We start from the raw sequence: 24,397 nt of genomic DNA on the forward strand, positions 1-24,397 counted from the left end.
AGCAAGCTCAAGTTTTAATGAAAGTTTTATTCGCGAGATGGCGTTAAAGAGTCGTTCAGATTCGTGGATTGAAATGAGCGTGTGATATCAATGCACTGAAGCGGCTAATGAAGCGAAATATACCGAAATCGTTTTCCATGAAGGATTTAGCAACAAATACGGCTTGCGCAGAAACACTTTATAATTTTATCCCTTATTGCGAACTATCGCGTTTGACTTCACAAAAAGAGCAAGCAATAGGGCGCAGGACTTGTCATATTTTAGTGCCCCAATGCTTCTGAAAGAGAGCCGCCGTATTGTTGTACCCACAACCACAAAACTTGTTTGTTTGCAAGACAAGTAACAAGTCGTGGAAATGTGTACACCGCCACGCGTCAGTTTAAGATCCACAAGCTAATTACCCAAATCCTGTTGCGCTCGAAGCGCTGTCCACACGGGCGGAAACTGGAAGTTAACACGCGAGAAGCAAAAGCAATCCATTACCGGGCGCCGCGGGCTGAGGTGATTAATAGCCAAAGATTGAATCAGAACCCGGCGATGTCCGTTTTGCTTTGCTTTTAACGGGCACCTATGGACGCCGTCGACTGATATCCAGTTACTGATTTTTGAGCTTGAAATTGCCGTCGGCTTCGTGCGTGCGGCCAGCGCTGATGGCTCTCGACTTATCATGGGCGACCATTTTGCTGCTGGCCTGGATGTGCTTTGCGAGCGGAGAAAAAGGCAAAGTGCGCGGAACCAGCAGTATCAACATTTGACAGGTGTGCGGTCTGCATATTTTTTCTCTTTTTTCCGCACCGCGCATGGCCCGGTATGGCGAAGCGAGACAACCCGTTACGACTTGCCGCTGCCATGTTGGTCAACCCACGCGTGGCTTGCGGACGAAGAGCGTTACTATTGTTGGTGTTACCGTGGCGCACACCCGCTGATAACTTTACGCGTCCGTTGTTGTGTGGATGCGCCTGCTTTGCCAAAACCGAATATTCCTGGTATATGGAAGGAGGGAGAGGATGGTAGCATAGTGCGTCAGCGAACGCCACCAATGGCAGGATAAGTACACAATGGGTGTGAACATGAAGTAGTGGAAAGCGCGGTGGCCGAGAGTATCAGTTGTGTAAGCATTGATCAGTCTGTTGCGTTCGACGTTGCAGTGGCAGTGTGCAACGCCGACAATTCAGAATGCAATTGGAGCGCGTAGTGCCATGTGTACTGCTGAGCGGCGTCGCATATAACACATCCTGTTTACTGGATGCCTGCTTCTTTTGTATTAGGTCAGTTTTCCTGTTTACGAGAAACAGCTCGCAGCCGCGGTGGCAGAGCGACAGCTAAATGTTAATGGCCCGCTTATCTGCTGCGGAATCGCGCACTTTTCGTTCGATTAGGTTCGGCTTTGTTGCAAATGCTCATGGCATTTCAATCAAATACAGCGAGCGTAACAGAATTGAGCGAGTCAGCTTCGTTGCCCAACGAGGAACAAGCCTTATTTGTTTTTTGGCGTTGCTGTATCAGGGAAGTAAAGTTGCAGTTCTCGGTGACACCTAGTTAGCATCTTATCCTTGAAGGGACTTGCAAATGCGCATTGGCAACGGAAGGATTGAATGTCGTTGGCAGCTTGCCAGTTGCCACTGCCTGGAACAGACATAGTAAGCTTGTCATGTCGTGACGCGTTCATACGACGCAAGAATAAAATTTAAACTGTTTTTTTTTAACAGAACTGTTCGAGCGTGTTTACGAACCTAGGTTTGGGCACTGTGATATGTTGTTGCTGTGCTTTTATAATGCACAGTCCTGATACAGCTGTTGAGAGTGATCGAGTAGTAGGCTTTGCATCGCGCGGCGAGGGCAATTTAGCTCAAACGGAACTGAAGCGAAGGCGTTCGAGGGACCTTGTTGACGACAAATTGGACGCGATCAGTGAGAACAGCAACAACAACAACAGCAGCAAACGACACCTTCACTCACCAACCTACTCGACTCGAGTAAAAACGCCGAGGTTATCAGCGGATTATCCATCGGAAAGAAGCGGAGTCGGTCATCATTCCAAAGCCGACAAGAGGCAAGGGCCCTTCGATCTCAGTCTTTTCGACGTCGCGAATTGGCAACGACAGGCAAGCTTTTCACTTGATGGCCGCTTTGTTTTCTTCCTTTGCCATTTGCCTCCCTTTCCGGCGGGCCGTTTTTTAGCCTATTGAGACAGGCAAAAGTCACGCGCGGTTTAATTATTCATGCGCACCTCGCAAATGAGCGCGCGGCGACTTATCGCAATCTCTTTTGTTGGCAGGCGATGCAATTGGCATTTCTGCACCAGCATCACGCCTCCAGCCTCAAGCAGCATGAGAGCCAGCAGAGCGGGGGATCGCCATCAAGCCCCGATGATGATTCCTCTTCATCTGCTATAAACAAAAATGCTATGGCCATGGCCATGGCAGCCGGCGGTCTTCCAGCTCACCACGGGCTTCTGCCTCAACAGGTAAAACAACACGAACAAAAGCTAAAACCATTTTTCTAAATCTCTGTGGCAATTGTAGATGCAACAACTATTAACGCAGCAAGTTTTGTCGCCGCAGCAACTTCAAGCGTTCATGCAGCAACAAGCCATGACAGCGCACCAGGTAGGCGGACAGAATCGTCCTTAATATGGCTACAGGGCACGCGATCGACGGCGAATTTAAACCAGTATATGCATATTATGCATAGTAGGCGAAAAATCTTCCATAGATTGTCGTGTGGAATAGCGTACATCGCAACATGCCTGTACAGCCACCCGCGCAGACAACGCCGAAGCCTGCAACAGCGCTTCCTTTAGCACTGCAGTAAACAGGAAGAATCGTGTGAGGCAGTCAAAATGCCTAAACTCGCATGTGCCAATAGCACGTGGGCTTACGTTTACCGCAACCTGTTTTCACATCTTTCAAACAAATTCTCGTTGCTGTCACGGCTGCTTTAGCGACCGGGGCAGGTTAATGGACCTAGCTGTCACCGTGATCGAGCTGGCCGCTAATTACGGAACCCACAGTCGTCCAGTCGCTGCACTAGAACTTCGTTTTATTTGCCAGAGCAGTTCTCGGTTGCAATGATGCGCGCACAAGGGTTTGAGTGGGAAACGATCGTGGGGTTTTGTATTCGGTTGCTATCAGTCGGTGCGAGCCACCACGCATAAATCTCGCGGCGCCATGTTTTTTTGAGGGATCAAGGCAATGAGCCCAACCACCCTGCTTGTTGTTTGGTTTACACGTGGGAGTGCGTTTTATCGCCTCGTCTCGTGAAAGTGGCCATTTCCGCCTTTAAACTCGCAGCCAATTGCAACCGTTTCGACCAATTCGCCTTTGTCGGCACAGCGTATTAGACCCAACCACAGCACCTATAGAAGCGGGCTTTGGGCCTTGTTTTGATAAGCCGAGGGAGGGGTTTGGAATCTCGCAAACACATAACGCTTTTTGACGTCAGTAGCGAAGCAGTGTGATGTTGTAGTTTTGTAACCATCGGCTCATATCATAATTCACATACAACAACAAACGTCTCTGAATGTAAAAGTAATTTTTTTTCTACTTTTTCAGCAAGCCCAGATCCAAGAGTTCTACAGACAACAACAGAAGCAGATTCAGGACTTTCAAATTCAGGTGGGTGGATAGTTAATGGTTGATGAGGTTTTAAAGGCAATCGTAACTAATTTATACAGTTCGGGATTCCGGCGCTTTTGCTTTACCTGTTTTCGGTCATATGGATTTTGTTTTCGGCCTATAGAAAACATAGATGACCCTCTCACGAGGATAGTTAGTTGTTATTGATAAATGGCGGAGGCCGTGGCCTTGTAGGCCGCGTGCGAAAACCGACTCACCTTCGATCAACTTCTCATCTCTGCGGTGTTTGGTATCGTCTGCCTTTGCGCCGCGTCGATGACCAGTAATCCCTGGCCGTGCTGTTGTAGCCATAAACGATAAGACGCCCCATCGATCTCGGCCCCTGACTTCACAGGCGTCCCGCGCGGTCACACCCCATATCCCCGCTTGCCCAAACCCGACTATACCCCCTTGGAGCCCCAACGACCCCTGGGTCGGTCACCTTTTGACACGGTCGAAGTTGATACAGCGAAACAGCAACTGTGTTGCCGATTGCCAGGGTGTTTTCTTCGCAATAACCTGCGGTTTTGAGCGACAACACAAGTTTAGTTGGGCCTTTACTCGTTGACAGCTAAAATACCCTCGTGTATATCGATCTTGCTCGCTTTCACAAACAACGATTATCGATCGAGATACGCACGCCGTGACAAAACGCGGCGCTTTGTCTTTGCGATTGCGCGTTTGACCTCCCGGAGTTACGTCTGTGCCTTTACAAGGCGCCGTGGTGAGACTTGACCTCAAGTTACGCTGGAAGCCCCAGCCCCAGCCCCGCTATGCGATTCTTGTTTATCTTGGTCAGTTCCACTTAACCCAGGCAACTGGCCAGACCTCTGACCTCAGCTGTCAGAGCTCTTATAATCAAGGGCAGGCCGGCGCGTCGCGTTGCACCAGAACCGACGCTCTTTGCCATGCCCCAGTTTGCTTTGAAGTGGACATAGCTGCCTTGGACAAACAAAGCGCCAAGGCCATGCCGCATTTTAGTCACGCTCCGTCGAAGATACCGCTTGGGAGCATTGTCGCGCCTTACCCCAGTTCTTCGCCATTTTTTGCAACCCGGAAAATTTAGTGATTTAGTGATTCCTGCAATAGGTCTCTCCTATTTCACATATTATTAATTATTCATTATAAACCTATAAGCTTGACCTGGAATCGTTCCATACGATTGCGCTGTAGCGCATGCAACTTCGGGATTGCACGACATGAATCCCCGGAATCCGATGTCAACTTACATGCCATCATTTGCTATATGAAATACCGCTTGGGCGCTGGTTTTAGACACCTAAATACCCGTAATCGCATGTTTCTTGTTTGGACATGATTTTTGTTTGGTGTTCGGTCACTTTTGCCGCCACCATGTTGCGCCCGTGGGGAAGCCGCGGTCGGAAACCGGTTTTTAATGCCTGTTATGAAGGACGACTTGCCTTTCCTCCTGCAGGTGTTGTCTCAAGGCCAACGCGACGCTTAGACAGAACCCCCGCGCTATTAAATACTCGCCGCAAGTGGACCCATCGTTTTATCGAACATATTGGCCATTTGTGGTAATTATTTAAGGCGTAGTAAACTTTGGCGAAATCCGGTACTTTTTTGGTATCTTTGGCTTATTGCCAACAACGTCTGGCATTTTTCAATTTGCAACACAAAAATGAAATTACAAAAGATGCCAAATTAGTTTTTATATAGCGCTATATTTGATTCTCAGCGTGGCGACAATTTTTTAATAAGCAATTTCATCCTTCTCAAGTGCACCGATGTTGTTATGTTTTTCCGCCGTCGAGGGTTTTCGCAATGCGTAAAATAAACAAAACAAGTGATGACCCCTACAACGAGCGTGTCTGCTCCCGTTTCGCTTCGCCAACGGCGCGCGTGCTGCGAGTTAGGGGGCGGTTCACTTTTCCCTCCAAACAAGTTCAACATGGCCCGGTCGACTTGCTCCCAAAGTGATTCATAAAGTCTGGGCGCTCCCGCGGGCCTGTCGCCTGACAACGATGCGCTTTTCATCGCTGGAGCTGATCTGCAAACAGTCCGCAGACCAAACCCGGTTTCGCGCTCCCACCGTGGTGGGTGGTGAACGAGCAGGAAATTACATTCCTTATGTGTCGGACGCGTGTATTTGTAAATAACGATGCGACGTTCTTAATAAGCGTCCGGACCGCCCTTCCTCGAGCAAAATGCTCTTCCGCAGGTCGTTCGTCCTTTACACTCACGTGGAGGTTTTAATCAAACGGCGATTACAGGTGCGTTGCGGTTTTCCCTGGGCCGAACAGCGATGAGGCCACGTAATGTCTTTCACGCACGGTAGCGCCGTGCACTGCGACGGTTGTGAAGATGGCAGAGGCAGATTATATCTACTGGGCGCGTCTGCTGCCGGCAAGAGATGGGAATCGAGGCATCGAACGTGATGCGAGGGGGCGGCGAGCGCGTTTGTTCGCGAAAACGCGTCCAAATGACGGGTTATAGCGAGGGAGAATGCTGGATTGTTGCCTCAACCGCTTTTGGGCTTCACAATGTATGAGGCCAGGGTCTGTGTCACGCGTTGATTTGTGCTGTTTGTTTTGCCCTGTTTATTTTCATTGCCCGCGCAATTCGAGAGCGAGCTGGACGAAGCGGTGTTTGTTTATCGCTAGTCGGGTTGTCGCAACAAACACACGGGATGAATCTCAGCTACTACATGTATTGCTACCGACACACGCGTTATTGCTGTGAAGCGGGATTATTAGTGCACGCTCAAGGCCCACATGCGCATCCACACAAGCAAATGTCACAATTGTTAGTTGTCTACACCGGTGTCCTCAATGCGCTTACGGCACTTCGTCATCGGGCGCCTAATTGTTTCCGTTAGTGATGCTGGGAACGTAGCACAATGGAGAACCGCGCTGTGGCAGCCTTCCTAACAACAATTGTCGCACTTAAAGCACGCGCGTTCACTGTTAATTGCCGTCGCCAACTCCTCATGCTTGAGACAATAATCGGAGACGGCCACTCGCCGCTTCTTCGCCTCCATAATGCCTTTCCAACTAAGCCCATCAGTGGCATCCTTTCCACTTAAGCGCGCATTTCCGACTTCACCAGAAAGTATGGCGGTCGCTCGCGCCTGTAGCGAGTTTTTGATACACTCGGACGTCGTGAGAAAGTTACCTTTCAAGTATTTTCCGTAAATATTGGCGAAAAATTGTGGTGCTCTCCTGTAGTACCCCCACTGTACTTAATTGGGTTGATCGGTGCGTTTAAATCTCTGGTAATTTTTAAGACTTGGTTTGACTTCGTTACAATTGCTAAAATATTTTGTATCATAAAAGGTGAATAACCAGGCCAGGTATCGGCCCCACTCTTATATAGTCTGTCATTTTGTTTTTATTGGTGGGTCTGGTAAATAATGTCGTGACCGTGAACCGCTGGCTCCGCGTTTTACGGAAGTACGGCCGAGGAAGCATGATTGAGATTGTCTCAAGTTGCCGCAGCGTCGCTGTGGATCTTTTGCCCGTAAGATTAAGTCAACAAGATACCAAAATAGTCGGCTTTCAACTTCAAACGTCGATTTCGGATTTTAATGAAATTCTATCGCGCATTGAGACGCAACGTGCTTTCCGCGTGGTGTAAAAGTGCGTGTTTATTTTTCAGTTGGCGGCGGCAAAACAACAACAGAAGCAAGCATCCAACGCGTCGAGAAGCGATGGCGACACGATGAGTGGAAAGATGAACAAGCAAGACCAGCACCAGATGCAGCAACAACTTGCACTTCAGCAGCTGATGCACCTACAGCAGATACAGCAGCAACAACAGCAACAGCAGCAGCAACAAGCGGCGGCGGCGGCTTTACAACAGCAGGGATTGGCTGCAGCGGTCGCCTTGGCTCAAAGTCAACGCCACCAGCACCAGTTGGGTCAAGGTTGGTTACATGCTTAGCCCGGCAAAGCAGCCAAGCATGTAAAACGCGTCATCATTCTCCCAGATATGAGCCCGGCTGAAATACAGAACCTTCTCTTGAAACACGTGGCTGAAAACGTGACGTCATCACGCAAAGAAGAAGCCAGCACCGTCCCGTTGCCTGGAAACGGCGTGACGGAGAAGAGCTACTCGACCACTGCCAAAAACCGGGAACGCAATGAGGATCGGAGGGAATCTGTCAACGGCGACTTCGCAGATAATGAGCGAAGGTATGTGGGAATTGTCGGCTGACAGGCGTAATTGCAACAATTAAGTGCCTGGGCTTGTTTCCGCAAGGGTGGTGGTCCTGCCTGGTGGATGGCTGTGTTTTTTCGTTAATTGAAAGGTTGCAGTTGCGTAAAACGCCCTATTTTGGAACCACGCGGGTTAGGGCGGATGCACAAGCGAGCGCTACTTGACTAGATCAAATAACGAGTATCCCAGGTTTATGCATCTAATTTTGAAAAGCCCCAAAACGGATAGAGCGCATTTTGCTTGTAAGCGTGTCTCATTTGAATAGAGAGTTCCAGCACAGCAAGTACGGCAACGATTGTCGGTCGCTCCTGTTTGTTTGCTTCCATGCGGCCGGATCGTGATATATTGCCGCCACTCGTGTTTACTGTGGGCCGCCTTCGACGCGCTCACGAGCTTGTAGTAATCTGATCTGAACAACAAACCATTTTCCTGCACAGGAATGAAAAATGCACCGAGCTGCCGCGCCCTTCTGTTTTTGCGCGTCAAACCAACCCGCACGTGGCACGAAAAGTGAATTAACTGACAGCATGGCCATGTACAAAAAGGAGCATTCTTGTCATTTGGCTTAGTAAAAATCTTTCGATAAAAGGTTGGCGTCTGTACGGTCATCATACGACTATCTCAATGCTTGTTGTACATTGCACTGTACAAAATGTGAACCCATCGCCAATTACGTTAATTTTTTTGTTCTTTTATGAACCCTTGTGGCTCTCCTGGCACTTTGAGTGCTCCGAACGTCCCACCCCTGACATTTAGACTTTGTACCCGCGTTTAGATCTGGCTTGAGAGATTACAACTAATACCGTCTTGCCGCTTTCCACAGGAGTTCAAATGCCCGCGGATCGAGAGAAAGTACGCCGGAGTCGCGAACACAAACCTCGGCGCAAACTCTCTTCGCCCACGGCGTGTGCAAGTGGCCCGGATGCGACGTGGAGTGCGCTGACGTTTCCGCTTTCGCTCGGTGAGTGTTGAAAATGTTTCTAACCAGAGCGCTTGTCAGGTGGGCAAAGTCCATCACCTACCTTGATAAAGATATCGCCCGCGTCGGGATTGACGGATTAAACTTTGTCGAACTCACGTACACACCAGCGCCATAAAAGCCGATCAACTCTTCGGATAGTCAACTATCGCGCGGTTACAAGCGCAAATGAAGCAACGATTTTGTGGTGTTTTACCCCAAACGAATTTCTGACTTAGCTTTAAAAAACAAAATCCTTTGTCAGCTTGTCAAGATGTCACGTTTAAGGGTGGTTTAAGTGTTTTGTGCGTCTCCAGGCAACTGGTGATTAATTTTCGTGTCAGTTTCCGCCTTGCAGTACACAAATAAGTGCTATGGGAACATTTTACTTCGACCAACATTCTTGTTCGCGTTGTTGGCATTTGCATCGAAATTGAGCGTCCTTGCTTACGAGTTAAAGTTTAATTGCGACGTTCGCTGGGGCTCGGCTGGCTTCGGGAGGTATTTCGCAGGTGTTTGTTGCCAAATCTGCTTATTTTGAGTCGTTTATCTAAATATTAACATTTCCGCGATGGGATAAAGTGTATTTTTTGCTCTTTCTAATTGCGGTGACATTGCGAAATTTTGTGATATATTTCTGATTTAAATATGTATAGCATGTTTTTCTTTTTGCCCAACAGCACAGCATACGATACACGCGCATGCTCCAGTGCAAGCCAGCACTCAGTGTGTCGACTTTATCTCGTATGTACGCCGTTTTCAGTTGTTCTGATAAAGTGTCGTGTGGTTTGTGTCAAACGAAACCACTCACGTATCAGTGCTACCGGTCACCGCAACTCAGTTAGTCTGATCGGTTTCCTAAGTTCAACCGGCATGTGCATCCAGCATACGACTGACGCGCGCTTTAAGTTGGCGTTCGCTCACAAGTTACCGATCTTTCGAACAATAATGACTACCTGGCGAGCCGACAAATATCGAGGTTTTATCGCGCCTGTCAAGTGCCGCTAGTCGCCCAATGTTAAGTGGCCGCATTGTAAACACACGTAAATTACGCCTTGCTTGTAATTGCAAGTATCGCTTGACAACAACGCGGCCAGCAGGCGCTTCGAAGTCTTGGAATCGCGCACCCGTGTTTTGCTGACCTGAAGTTTACAGCAACGCAAACCGCGTTCTGTGCCGTTTTGGCGCAGCTAATGGTGGCCTAGTCATTAAACGCTATTAGGCTCGTGCGCTACAACATTCCCACGACCGATGCCGTAAGTGCGAATGTAGGACGATAATTGATCCCGAGACTCTGGCTCACCCCGGTAGTCCCTGGGAGGTACTTCAACCGCTGAGCTTAGCATGCATCCCCACGCTCGAACCCGGGGATCGAGTGATGGTTCGCGCGATACCCGATTCGTATTCTGATGACCGGTTATTTCTAGGCCAGGAAGCGCCAATTTGGACTTTGCAGGCAGGATACATGTCAGGCGGTGCCCGATTACGTGTATCAGTAGGACCCTATTCGACATCGGTGGCATTTTTGGCCTCGGTGCGATACGAGGTTCCTTTTCTCCGCTTCGCATTTCGCACAGCAGATATTGGGCGCCGCCTGATGACAAACTGAGATGGGAAGACGGGATAATTTCGACGATACGCCATCAGTTAAGCGAATTGTCGCAATTAAATCAGCATTAAAAAGCAAGAAAACATGTCGCAACTCGACACAGCGGGAGTAAAATTTGACCTCGGGGTTGTCACCAGTATAACGGGGAATTGACGAATCCCTGCTGCGTCTTGGCTGAGGCGCAACAGTCCCTAAACAGCAATAAACTGTCGTGGAGACTTCAAAGCTTACTTCCCGCTGACTTCATTCTGGCACGTGTTGATTTGTTTACAATATGATCGAAGTGCGTAAAATCGTCGTCGATCCTTTGTCTTTTTGGGGTTCCGCCATCATGATTTCACACGTAAGACAGAGGGCTGCGCCCCTGGTTCACACGTAGGACAGAGGGCTGCGCCCCTGGTTCACCCGTAAGGAAACTGTGGCGAAATATGACTATTTAATTTTAGTGCGTTTTTCAAAAATATTGCACATTGTTACAATTCAAAACATGTATTGTTTTCTTGCTTGCATTGTGGCCCGCCATATTTCACAAGTAATTATCTTTGATCCGTTGCTAAACGTCAGTGATAGACAGGCTTAGCCGCTTAGTGGGCGTACACAGCGCTTTGGGGAACGGCAACGGTTGCAATCGGCTTATCAAACCTCCGCTGAAGTTCAACTCTTTCCGATGCACCGCTGTGAATCCGTCCTTTCAGTGCGCCGTGTGCGTCACAGTCAAAACAAGCCTCACAGCAGAGGATTTTCCTGTTTTCTCTCGTTCCGACCACGCAATCACCGCCTCGCTTCTGTTACATCTTATCCGTATCGGCTTGGAATTGGCGTCGACCGCGCCTCGGGTAATTGCTGTCGCATTGCGCCTCCGTCAAACAGGCTTACCGCTGCGCAAGGGCACAATTAGGCGAACATCCGTACGTCGTTTGATGTGCGAACGTAAACTGTAATTTGTTGGTAATCAGACACACCTTATACGGATGACGCCTGTCGCACTCGCTGTGGGAATGTGTACATGTATTGAAAGGCAATTAAACGATAATCCGCCCGCGACCCGAAAACGAACCAAGCGCCGTCACGATTATTTTCCCTTTTGCCACCCAAATCTATTTGCGGCGACCGTATATCAAGATGATTAACATGTTAGTTGCGCCTTAGCTTTTAGTAGTGTTTGGTATTGTGAATAAATGCACAGAAATACTCTGGCCAGTCGACACTGTAGAGCGATCGAAGCTGTTACGCGTTATCGGGCCGGCGAGACGCGACAGCCTTATCTTACGCGGCCATCTTCGGCGGTGCCTGAAACCGAAGCGACGGCGCTCCCCAATTAGACTTGCGAGCGGGTGGTGTGTGAGTAAACATCAACAGCAAAGCGTCGTCTGTCACCGCGGCGCTTGTTATTGTTACTTTATGCACGCCTTATCGATCGCGGAGCCGATAACGTGAGCCAACTGCGCGCCAGCGCCGATAGAGGCGAATAATTCTCGCCCTCTTTGAAATTGCCTTGTTTTTCCCCCTTCGTGATGACGTGACGTGTTGTTTTGTCCTTGCAGACACTTGAACAGCTGCCATCGCCTGGACGATAAGAGCACGGCGCAGTGTAGAGTGCAGATGCAAGTTGTCGAACAACTGGAAAAGCAGGTACCTTGTTGTGTAACATCTGATCGAATAACTAGCTAATGATTTGAACGGCCCTTTTTCGGACTAAAGGCTTTAATCATCGCTTGGTTTCGGGTTAAGATCGTAAATGGGCGTTATATTTGGCTCGGTATTTTTTTTTGCTTTCCTCCCATCCTCGGCTCGGACAGGTGGGATATAATTACCTGCCGGATGTTCGAGAATACTTTGACGTGCACCGCTTAATGTCGCACACACCTTCGATTGGGAACCATGACGAATCTTGCGCATGACCGAAAAACGCGTTTGTGTTTCTTCGCTTGTCAAGTCATGTTGTATCGCTGCAGCACCTATAAATCTTCCGTGTAACGAAATCGCCCGAGCTGATTGCTTGCGTTGCACCTGCGCGAGTTAACGGAATTAAAGCCGCATTGACTTGCGAGAGTTAACGGGAATGGGAAACGGGCATGAGTGCATTTTCCGCACCCAAACACGCTCCGGGTCGTGCAGGCGGCGGAAGATCAACAACGTACGTTGCCTCGGTAACCTTTGCGCCGGTGTTTGGGGCGTGAGGGAAACATCTGAAATTTCAGATGCGAAATTCCTTGTTGCCCTCGGCGTAATTCGGAAGTTCGTGCCTTGAACTCGATATGCTCAGTTCGCGCAACAGTGGTAACGCTTTAGAGCTTAAAGGTAACACCGAAAATGCACTTTTTGAAGAGCTTTGCGCGAAATTACAACCGAGCAAGTTCTAATTGGCAAATCTTAGATAACCAGGAAATTATCGCAAGCGATCAATTCCCATAATCAAGAATATAAAGTTGGGACTTTTGCCCAAAACCCGACCCTTTCTAATACCACATCGCTAGTTACAATTAATTCATGCGACCGGGTGATTTTTCTCAGCATTTTCCGCTCACTCAACTCCGGGGCTGTTATTACGCCCGACGCGCAATCTTGTCATCGTGCGCGGCATCTTCGACGTGACCTTCAGCACCACCAGGTTTCCACAGAACTCGAAATGGCATCAACGATTGTTGCCTTTCCTTCAGGGTTTCTCGTTAGAATGATCGCGTAATCTGATGCTCGCGGCATCAACAATAATCACGGGTATGGTGCAGTGTGGCGGTTGCGTCGGGCTGGTGTTTAGCTCGTCTCACAGCTGACAAGTAATGATGGGTGGCGCGAGGAAGCCTCGTCCACCATTAAGATCGGTGACGCGCTTAAATTGTTACGATCGCTTCCTCACATTCTCCATGATGTTTATTGTAAACGATTATACCGGCGCGCTTGCCTTTCCTTTAACATCACAGCAAGAAAACGGGCCGAACGCAGGTGCGTCGACCCGGAGTTCCCGCTGTAAAGCGAAAACGCCGTAGTTACGGCGCATTCTGAGAAGGTCATTTCGGGGCCCTTAACGACCGCCCGGCATTCCAATGTTTGCGCGAAGTGAATTTTTGTTTGCAACGGTAAACAACAGTAAATGTGCTCCTATTGTGGCGGCGGGGGCCTATGAGGCTTAAACGACCCCACCTCGCATTGTGGTGCAACGGTGGCTCGTGAAAGGGCCAGTGCTTTGTTTACCCGCGTGCTATTATTTAGGAAAGGTCCGTGCCGCAATAATGAAAACGCGCTTGCGCTGTTGTAATTTTATTTCTCGACCGGATCTGGGCCTATTGAAGTCGCGATTTGCCGTTTTTTACGATCGCAATCCCGCGCGCGTTCGGAATAGGGAGAGCTGGTATTTGTTTTCTAACCTCGGCGCAGGCGGATGCACTCCGCACTCTGAAATATAAAAGAGCTTCGGGATGCGTAATGCGGTTTTTATTTAGGCGCTCCGACTTTTTATATCTCCTCGTTACCCCGCCCTCCCACCGAAATTGGATGTTGCGCGAAATGCGATTACACTGTCTTCGTCTTGGGTACAACCGCTTTTACGACTCGGCCGTTTCGCTTCAAACGTGTTTGTCCTCTGCGGGAGCCCGTATACCGCTTCCAATAGAGCAGCTCATCTGTGTGTTGACGCACGTAAGGCAAATTAACCGCGAAAGCAAAAACCGCCGGTGGTATGTTTGGCAATCGTTGACTGAATGCTTAAGTGCGGCAAGGGGCGCGAATTCGCCGCTTAATTCGGATGCATTTGGAAACGCGACGCTTTTAAGGCGCAAAAAGCTGTTGTCTCCTCCACTCCGTCGTGTTCGGTTACCGCCGGCCGGTTGTCCGCACTTGGCTGCCTAACTGAGCAGTTTGTTTGTTGCCCGGCGATTCCCAGCCGCAGCTCGTTGCGCATTTTCAATTACCCGCGGCCAGGCTACGGTCACGGCTGTCAATGCCCGCCCCAGACGGTTAGCGCAGCGGTGCTCAAGGCGTTGATGCGCGAAACCCGATCCCTGGCGAGGCTAGCAGCAGGTTTTCACATGCCGCGTGAGGGGTGTTTTGTGCTTAAACCACTAAACCTTCAGCGACCTAGAAACAAACGCCATTTTTTCGTATCATCAGCAGCGAGGCCGTGATCACCAGAGAAAATTACGATCAGCACAACATGTAAAGTGCGCATTTATTAGGTCGAATTAAAGCGGGTCAGCGTGTTGCAATTGTAGTTTACATGTATGTCAATGACAACTTTATGTTGCGGCGAGACGGCAAACAGAGATCCTCTTCCGGAATTCTCACTGCCCTCCGCGCTAACATTCGCAATAACAGCGCCTACACCCGCGACATCGTAATCATACGGATGTTTGTGCGTGCCGCGCCCGGGACGCAATTTGAAACGATCTAAACCGTAATGTCACATAAACATATCGCAGCAGAAATCCGATGCCCTGTTACAACGGGTTGACATTCGTCTGGAATCGCGTTGCGCCGAAGCCGATCTTTACCGAGCGAAAACAAATCTTCTGGGTCAATCGCATTTTCTGTTTTTCCGAAAACTTTCATATTTGCACAAGGCAAGCACAGTGTCTTGCTGTGCGTCGGTGAATGGCAGCACTAACGAATTAGTGCAGGCAGAAGTCTTGTCAAAAGTTGTGTAGGACGGCATGCTCACTGGAAAATGTTATACGACGTTTATAAAATATTTACCAGGCTCGGCGCGACAATAGGCGACTTGCCATTAAAGTGTGTTTGCGAAGCGGGAATGGAGGCTCCCGGAATCGGGCTGCGGAATTTTTACTCGGCTTTTTGTGTTGATTCAATAGGTTCCTTGTTTGGAACTACCGTCGTAAAACTTCCAATGAAGTACACATTTTTTCTGCTCCCACAGGCCAATCAGGAACGCGAACGACTTGAAGCCATGATGGCCCATCTCCACATGGACGGAAGGGACGGTCGTACGGAGTCACGTGACAGCGTTGCCGCGGAACACTACGCGTCCATGAGCGGAAAGTCGGAGGCCGCGAGAAGCAACGGAAATTCGTCCAGCGGCGGGCAGGTGGGCCAAACGCGTCAATGAGCATCGTTTTGCTTCAGCTATGTTTGCATTGCTTGGCCGAGGGGATAAAGACAACACAAGCTCGCGGCTATTCACGAAATGTTTCTCTCATATCTCGTCGCGAACCACTTGTAATCATGACGATGCCAGAATTTCAATCGTGCCCTCTGTGGGATGGCAAGCAGGTCGATGTTGGGCAAAAAAAGCAGCACCTGTCGGGCCAACGCGCACGACCCTTGTTTAGATTTACGAGTGGTCGACAAATAACAACTTAACGCGGTGCTTCGTCGAGAGACAACCGTTTAATGCAACAGGTCACTCCCGCGTCAACCGCTGGTGTTGTTTGTGACGACTTTAAATCAGCGTGGATTTTCCACCTTGCCGATCTGAGCCCCGTTTAAACATTCCTCGCGATCCGCAACCTTGCGTTAAGTGCCGGCTTCCTCGGTGGTAATTCGATTGCGCCTCATAAGCTCTTCCGCCGGTGCGCGAGAGATTCGATCCCCGTAATCAACTCGCAATCATTTCCCCCCGCCCTTCTTGCGCCATTAACGCGTTGTGGATTCAATGCCAAAGGACTTGCGACCCTGGAGTGCTCGGCGAAGTGAAAACACAGAGCTGGTGGCGCTGGGGTGTCGGGATCAGAGCGATAAAGTCAAGGCAAACAAACTCCTTTGAAACCGGGCCGCGCTCTCAGGCTCTGTCTGTCGACATCAAAGCGACAGGCAAGTTGCTTTTTAGTGCAGCCAAATCCTCGCCTTCCCCCCTCTTCATCAGCGTTGATAATAGCGCCACATGCCGATCTTCCTGCCGAGAGCGCATCAGGCGGAAGGATTATTTTGCCTCCTTTTTCCCATCGATGTATGCCCGCGCGGCGTGGCATGGCCCGTCAGCAAAGTTCTTGACTTTCAGACGATGCCGTGAAGAGTTAAACACAGCGCCGCGTCCCAAAACTTTCCTTGTTTCGAGACCCTTTCGCTGCTGCTCAACAACTATTGTTAGGTAAGCGTGCTCGAGCGTGGAGAGCTCTAAACAACGTCAACAAGAAGCGGTAAACAGCGGCGCGAGCAACACGCCCTCGGCCTCGCAAACGCCTTTTGTGCCCAGTCGACGTCGGCGCGCCTTTTGTTCCGAGACCCCGACAACTTGACCCCTCCGCAACTGCGAAAGCTGGGACAACAACTAATTTGTCGCAGGCCGATGTCTCGGAATGCCGTTCTTTTCTTTGCAGCCACTCTGTGAGCACTGTTGTCTATCGCCGCAACTGAAGCACAAGCGTCCCCCTCAAGCAACGCGTTTATGTAGGAACTCGGCATCAACGGTATAGCAAATTTATGTTGCCTACCAACCTTGATGCAATTGAGAAACAAACGTTGCTGTGGTGTGATGATGAGAGTTGATTACAATTAATCTATATGACATGACCCCTTAAATGTAACAAATACCAATTAAGTGGCTCCACAGCATGCTACCGACACTTACGTTGACACGTTGTGCAAAGTTATTGTTCCAATAACATGTTGTGTGTGAAAACCGGCGCAAGGTAATCATACCACTTTTAAAGTTTTTGTCCTCATTTTGGAAAAGCGCATTGAATATGTATAATGCTGTATAGACGACTAAAAAAGCCCCTGTAACCTACATGCCGAGGCGAGATAGGAGCAGAGAGGACACGCATGTTTGTTTGTGTACGTTTGTGAATCATATCCCCTCGCCTAGCGCGCAACAGCTTGTCCGTTCTCAGCACATCAAAGCGCAAACGCCGGCTTACGGCTGCATGATGCACCGGCGCGATGAATTCGCGTAACACGCATCGTACATCGCGACGACACGGGCGCATTGGCAAATGGAAATATCGTGTACACCACACAAACACAGAACTGGAAACGCCTTCGCGATTTGGGATTCTCGAAGGATGAGCGCTTTGATCCTATACGTTTTGCCTGGGCCTTGAATAATTAATTCGTCGCTTGGCCGAAAATAAGTCACAGAAAGTGGCGCTCCCTGCATCAAAATAAACTGTTTGCACTGTCGAGTGGGGAGTTGAGTTAAAAGCGCGCCGCGAGGCCGTGGAAGGTCTTTTACATCTCCCCGAATCCCTCAACTGCTATGGCGCACGGGAATGCAATAACCAAACACCTCGCAAGTGCTTCAAAAGAACAAGACTGCTGACGTCAGGGCGCCGGAATTCAGGGACACAACAATGGATAACTCGGCCGTCCGAGCTTGTCCGAATTGCAGATGCTTCCAAGTCCGTTTGCTTATACGCAGTCTTAAGCGCGCCGTAAAATTTTACTGTCGCTTTAACTTGCTTTGGCACACAAACTGAAATGTCGCGCCACAATACGCTTTTTGTGTGTTACAGGTGAATAATAACATGTCCGGAGGCAGTGGCAGTACCGGAATCCAACACTCGATGGCGCTCGGCTTTCCGGTCCCAAGCGCCGCGACGGGTTCCATCTCATCCCGGGTGTCCAATCCGCTGAGTCTTCCATCAAGTCCCATCTCGAGTCAGCACCTTTCCGTCTTCCCGACGTCGTTGTTCCCAGCCACCTCTTCCGTTCCCTCTTCTCCGCCTCTCTTTGCGCCGTCAATAAACAATCAGTCGCTGAGCAACGGATCACGTGACAATAGCAGCATGTTGCAACCGACTAAACGGAGGCATTCGGCGGGCGTGCCCATATCGGCAGGTGGGTCTGTGGTGTAAGTAAACCTAGCTGACGTTTGGGTTGCAAATGTCACGTCGCTTTGAATGTAAACATCACCACAACGCAACGCAACGCCGGCGTCGTGTCTGTCGCATTGAGCGCGTTTTATTCAATAAACCTCGTCTTCAAGCGTGCGTGGGCAGCAGATTGGTATTTCTAAACTTGGTATTTTCGCCCCGAAACCAAATATCAGAGGCTTGGAATCGTGTGGCGGTCTCGCGAATTTTCGAAGCGGAGCCAATCCGACAACACGACAACAGAGAATTGCATTCATACTCAGTGAATTATAAATCGATGCCCATACGTAAAGCGTTGCCGAGTATAGTTTGTTCTTCTTCGTGGTGTTTAGTAATCTAACTGACAGGGGGAAAGACCGCCCAACTTATTTTGGATGTTCAAATGCGAGTCCCGTGGCTGGGCTCGAATAAGGAACCCCTCTTGTTTTTCGCCACATCAATAATTAATGCCTGTTTTCGTTGCTAAATAATGCATCGCGCTGGAACCGCACTCTTCCGCCTGCTCGCTTTCTTAACTTTTGCCCCGTCCTCGTTCGGCGAAAACGGGTCATGCTCACCCTAATTCGCTCTGTCGTGTGCGAAAATGTCGCGCGTTGTGGCTCCAGCATTAATGGAAACAAGCAGGCATGCGCGCGCTCCAAGCGGGCGAGTCCCGCAGGACAAGACGACAATCACCTGGGAACAGAATGTGTTTGTCCTCGTCGAATCATTAATAAATAATTCCATATATGCTTGTTCGTTGCAGTGGCCCGCCCTTGAAATGCCTGTCCCAAAGCCTCGACGCAGCCCGTTCAATTTGCCGCTGCTAGAAATAACCGCGTGTACAGTTATTATCTTTACACCCCTCGCTGGCTTACTCACTCTCGTATGAAGATAATTTGGCATCTTGAATTAGTCATGCCCCAAACCCCAAGTGACAGCCGTCGTGCTGAAGGCTTCAGTCACGTTGACGCACTGTTTTTGTACCCTACAGATTTGACGCAAAACCAGGAATTCTACCGCACCGCCGACGTGAGACCTCCGTTCACCTACGCATCGCTCATCCGACAGGTAAACCGAAATGTGGTTTCTCGGTGTTTGTGAAAATTTGAAGATGCGGCCGTAAAGTCTGGGAAACCTGATCTGGGATGGTTTAGTGTCTTAGTTTCTTCCGCATAAACATTCGCAGTGGGGCCGTTAAAACCTAGATTAGGACTCCCCTCAATTCCACGCCGCCGCCATACAGCTCCCTTCACACCTTTTTGTCCCCTTTTCTCACCCCTAACCCCCCACCTCATGTTTGTGTCGCGTCTCGGGCCACCGGACATCGCGTCTGAGTGGCCAAAGATGAGCTTTGATGCCACGGTGTGATGAAAACGTTCCAGATTTCCCAGAACATCCGGTTGCGCCCCCTGTTTCATTGGCCTTTGGCTTCAAGTTGGTGTTTGTCACTTACCCGCTTCATACGTGCACTTTGCGCCACCTATCGGAAAACATTCTATGGCGAATTAAGATAAACCCCTTATCGGCATGTGGGTCACGTTATACCTGTTTCCTTGGATCAAAATGCCTGTTGCGTCCGCCGTACCACGAAACCGCCCAGGTGTCTCGGCTTGTTCAGCGTCACGCGGCGAGAACACCAGATGAATGAACTGATAATCCCCAGACTTAAGAAAATCCCGTGTTGTCGTACCGCCCACAGTTTTCCAGTCGAGCTATAAACAAGGCGACAAACACATTTTTCACCCCTTTGTGTGTCGATTGGTCTTAGTCTGCTTTTACGATTGAATCGTGACGTGGGGCATTTTATAGAGCTGCGCCGCTATAAAACGTCTTGAGGCAAGGTTTCGCGAAACGGATACAAAACAAAACAGGTACACTTGCCCCTTTGCGGCGTTACTTTGTATAGACTATGTTGGCGCAGACAAAAAGGCAACAGTAACTCGTTTTCGTCCTAAACGACAAAAGCGAAATGCAATCAGGATTTGGCACAAATGCGATTTACTAAAACTACACAGAACATCGTCGGAAAGTAGGACGAGAAAGGATATCAGTAATTGGAGTTGCCTCCATGTATTGCAATAAAGCGAGCACATGGTAACGTTGCAAGGGGTGACGAGTTGTGTTGTTTCGTTTCGTTGAAGCATAACCGCCCGATGGTTTATTTGTTTCTCGTTTCGCTTTGACTCGCGCGGAGACCGGGCTCGACGGCGAACGTCACGCTTACGAATATTGCTTGGCAATTTAAAACGCGAGTCGCCTTGATCGCACCCCTGACCCGATAACCATTAAAACTCGCCATCACCGAATGAAAATCGATGGATTTTTGTTCCAAACGGCATGGTGTTGTTTGCCTTCGGAGACAGGCAGCGATGTCCGACGCCCGATCCTTCATACGCGCCACTATTTTTACTGGAGTCAATATCCGCGAGCGAAACACGACACTTCCTTGTTATTTTGATTGATTCGACCGCCTGGCTTCCGCTGTTGGCGAACCCGGCCCTCCGTTGTACGGCCAGAAGCGGACCTGCAGGGCTAAAGTTTACGATGCCAGGGTTTTATTGTTGGGCTTATATGGCTGGCGTTGACCTTAATTTCATGCACCACTACTTTCGTATTAAGAGCGTAAATTGTTTTTGTAACACTTTACATCGCACTACTGCATAATGGCAACTGCGCGCCTCATACTTATATAGCTTTGTGTTTGCTTAATTTCAGGCCATCATCGAAGCGCCGGATCACCAAATGACCCTGAACGAAATATACAACTGGTTCCAGAAGAAGTTCGCCTACTTCCGCAGGAACGCCCCCACGTGGAAGGTAGGGTCCCGTTTCACAGCTTGTATTGAATGTTGAAGACAAAAACCCACAACCAGTTTACGTTTGATGCAAAGCCTCCACCTGCGATTTAAATGTACAATTACCGGCTTCCATAGGCCCGCTTCCGAGCCATCCCACTAAATTACAGTGTGAGCGCGTCGTGGGCCTATAAATTTAGCCATAGAACAGTAATTTTTAAAACTAAATTTTTGTTTTGCATTCAGCAAGAGAAACGGCCCGAGCCGATAGCCCTTTACATTATAGCTAGGATGTTCCTTCTACAGGTGGCCACAAGCTGTGGTTGCTCCACCCCGGCGTGGCTGCATTAACTTGGGTTCGGGATGACCGCCACGCAATTAGCATTCACGATATTACCTCTGTATAGAACGCGGTCCGCCACAATCTCAGCTTACACAAGTGCTTTGTGCGCGTCGAAAACGTTAAGGGAGCAGTGTGGACGGTGGACGAGAGCGAATATCAGAAGCGAAGGCCGCAACGGTTCTCAGGGTATGCCGCCCCTCCCCGAATAGCGCGGGCCGCTGCTGCAAATGATCTTGCTGCTGGTTTCTCTGCTCGCGCTGCTCAATGTTTTTTTCTCCTCTCACCCTTAGTTTTGTTGATGTTGGCGCCTGCTTTATTGCTTTTGGTGTGCTTGCATCTATAACCCGCCATACATCAAGTCATCCCTGGTATGTCGCGTTTTCGGTTAACCCCCCATCTCAGTTTGTGTGGTACACTACCCCCTTTACTTACCTCGTGTGTTCAACCCCGCGGTTAGGTGCAACCCCCGGGCGTGACCCAGATTTGTAGGAAGAGGCCAAAATAGCTCGACAGGTGGCAGATTTCATTCCCTGCCAAACACAACCACTCAACTTTGCCGCATCGATTTTTAAGACCTCTCTACACCTTGTTTTGTTCTTGCTGTCGCCCGCAGAGCGCCATTCGCACCAACCTGTCGCTGCATAAATGCTTTAAGCGCTGCGAAGACGTTATGGGCTCGTACTGGACTGTGGATGACCGCGAGTTCCGCAAGGGCCGTCACCTGAAGCGCGGACGACCACGCAAGTACAACGAGCGAGACGCGGCCGCCTTGTCTCGAGCCCAGTAAGCCTCAGATCCGAGCACAGACACCATCCTCCCTATATCCTTACGCATACATTTAAGCCTCTACCGATTACCTCTCTGCACCGTGTTAAGTACCTTTCCCATACGCACGCCAGAATCATGAATACGTTTCCGTGAATTGCAGAGCACAGAAAATTCAACCCTATAGTCGCAGTAATTTGATGCGACGGCGACTTTTACCCCAAAACGCACAACCCGACACAAACAACAATTCGTTCTTCCAGCGGGCTGACGCAATTGTACGCCCGCCGATCAACAACCCCACCCTAACTTTTCTGCATGATCTTTTTTCAACCTTTGCATGCAACTATAATTTAAGCTTTGCCGCATGTCGCTTTCTGCTTGTGCGTGGTGTAATTATGCTTTTTGCTGTAGAGTGAAACATAGTGTTTTAAAGAAAGGAAAACCTTTTCCTAACATTGCTTTCATTACGCAGAAGTCCGGCTGTGCGCGGACGTATGGAAGTGAACAACAACCAAGGATTTTACGGCAATCCGATGAACCTGGCTGCGATGCAGGTAACCTATCTGTGTAAGGCCTCTATCTTCACCCACAGCGCACAACTTCCCATAGGCAGCAAACTCGTAAATTACCCGTCAGTTAGGAGTGTCTAAAGGGCGTTATTAGTAAACGCCGGATTCGGGGTTCCAAGCGTCGGTCGTTCGTCTTGCCGCCCCACGACGTGATAAATTGGATCACGTGCACCGTTCTCTTATGGCGCGTTGTTGCCTCCGCACGGGAAATCATTAGCGGCATCTGCGGATGTTGCACCCCAAGCACGTTGTTTTATGTACCCGGTGTATTTACAGATGACCTTCGGTGACGCCGCCCAGCTCGCCTCACAAGCGATGTTTGGCACCAACCCGATGTCCAACTACAACAGCTTCATGCCTGGTGCATTTGGCGGCGTCTCGCACAGTTTGTCGTCGGATGCTTCGATGGCCATGGACCCAGCGGAGGCAGTAAGCAACCTGTCTTCACTTATGGGTGCACGAAGACAGAGCGTCTCGCCGGTTAGCAACCACAGTTATAAGGAAGATGGGCCAGGGTGAGTAGGCAAATGATTTTTGTAAATTTGAATATTTTTTTCATATACGAAGTATCACAATGTAATAACAATGCGAAAAGCAGTAGTTGATTACCTCTATCAATAATAGCTATATATAAGGGTTATCAATGTCCTCATACGAAGAAACATACATTTTCGCAGGAGGGACGGCCACATTGGAAACATTCAAAACAGCGTCAAGATGGAATTAATGGACGAGTCGCAGCAGCAACGAGTCCACAACGATCGAAGGTCGACTGAAAAATTGCCCATGTACAACATCAAAACAAACGGCAGTCCGCAACACGAGGATGGAAAGATGTTCAACAGCCCCGCGGCGAGAGGATCACGCGATGACGATTTGGAGGAGCGAGGGAGCGGGGGATCCACCCTTTCAGATACATCCGCTGGTGATGAAGTTGACAAACCGCTAAATTTGCACCACGCCGAGTCGGCCGACAACGGTAGTTCGTTGGCAAGGAGCATCTTGTCGGCGAGGGGCTCCTTTACTATGCTACATGACCAGTCTGCTGCCGAATAAGTTGCTGCGTTCGTTAACAGACCATTTTGTACCGCCAAAAGACACAATCTACTATTACTGCTTTTACTATTCTACATTCCAAAGTCGAGTCTATACGAAAAGACTCCACGTTTTCAATCGCACTATCTTCCACTTGATATTTAAGCTTTGGCTGCGTCGCCGGTGCTACATTTTTAGGGCCGACAAAGCTGTGCCATCGCTGCCCTCGCGTGGAGTCTGTCTCTTGTTGCGTTGGCGCTTCTTGTAAACCCCCGACCAGCACAGACCACAGACGACGCGTAGTACTGCACGGAAGTCACAAGTAGTGTTGGTGTAGTTGAAATTCCCTTGCACTCTCGCACACGTACGTTCAAATGCTTTCCCTCGCTTCGTTTTATCATCGCTCCATTTTGAGACGTGTTCCATCGTTTTTTGCTTTTATGTATTCGGAAGAGTTTCCCAACCTTTATGCGAGGACATTTATACCGGGTGCTATCCTGCGTCTCAGTATACGTTATACCCACCCCAGCCAAAATAGTTTCGCCACCTCAACTCCGACTTTTGTCGCTTCCTTGTATAATCTCTATTCATTGTAACTGGCAATCCTGATGTTCTTCCCGGTTAATAAGCTTGGCAGTTCCCGGTTAATAAGCTTGGCACGTAAAAATGATCAGTGCCCTGGATCCACAACCCGGCACGAACCAATCCTGAGAAAGCACGAACCACATCGGTCTTGCTGATTGGTGTAGCTGTGGTGCTGTAGTAAGTAGGCTTCTAAT

The 24,397-nt window shown here is 49.4% G+C and overlaps 1 protein-coding gene across 1 annotated transcript; it reads left to right on the forward strand.

The window, feature by feature from the left end:
• The first annotated feature begins 1,507 nt into the window (after positions 1-1,507).
• On the forward strand, positions 1,508-24,302 carry LOC145902044 (uncharacterized). The gene is made up of 17 exons (XM_082989888.1): positions 1,508-1,640; positions 1,710-2,105; positions 2,279-2,467; positions 2,526-2,609; positions 3,555-3,617; positions 7,236-7,503; positions 7,567-7,771; positions 8,620-8,757; positions 11,908-11,995; positions 15,234-15,401; positions 17,767-18,091; positions 19,100-19,176; positions 20,824-20,925; positions 21,311-21,432; positions 22,487-22,568; positions 22,860-23,098; positions 23,261-24,302. Exons 1-17 carry the CDS (start codon positions 1,596-1,598, stop codon positions 23,637-23,639), a joined length of 2,970 nt encoding a protein of 989 aa, XP_082846014.1. The 5' UTR covers positions 1,508-1,595; the 3' UTR covers positions 23,640-24,302.
• Positions 24,303-24,397: the final 95 nt, after the last annotated feature.

Source organism: Ascidia mentula, chromosome 5 (assembly GCF_947561715.1).
Source record: "Ascidia mentula chromosome 5, kaAscMent1.1, whole genome shotgun sequence".
Lineage (NCBI taxonomy): Eukaryota > Metazoa > Chordata > Ascidiacea > Phlebobranchia > Ascidiidae > Ascidia > Ascidia mentula.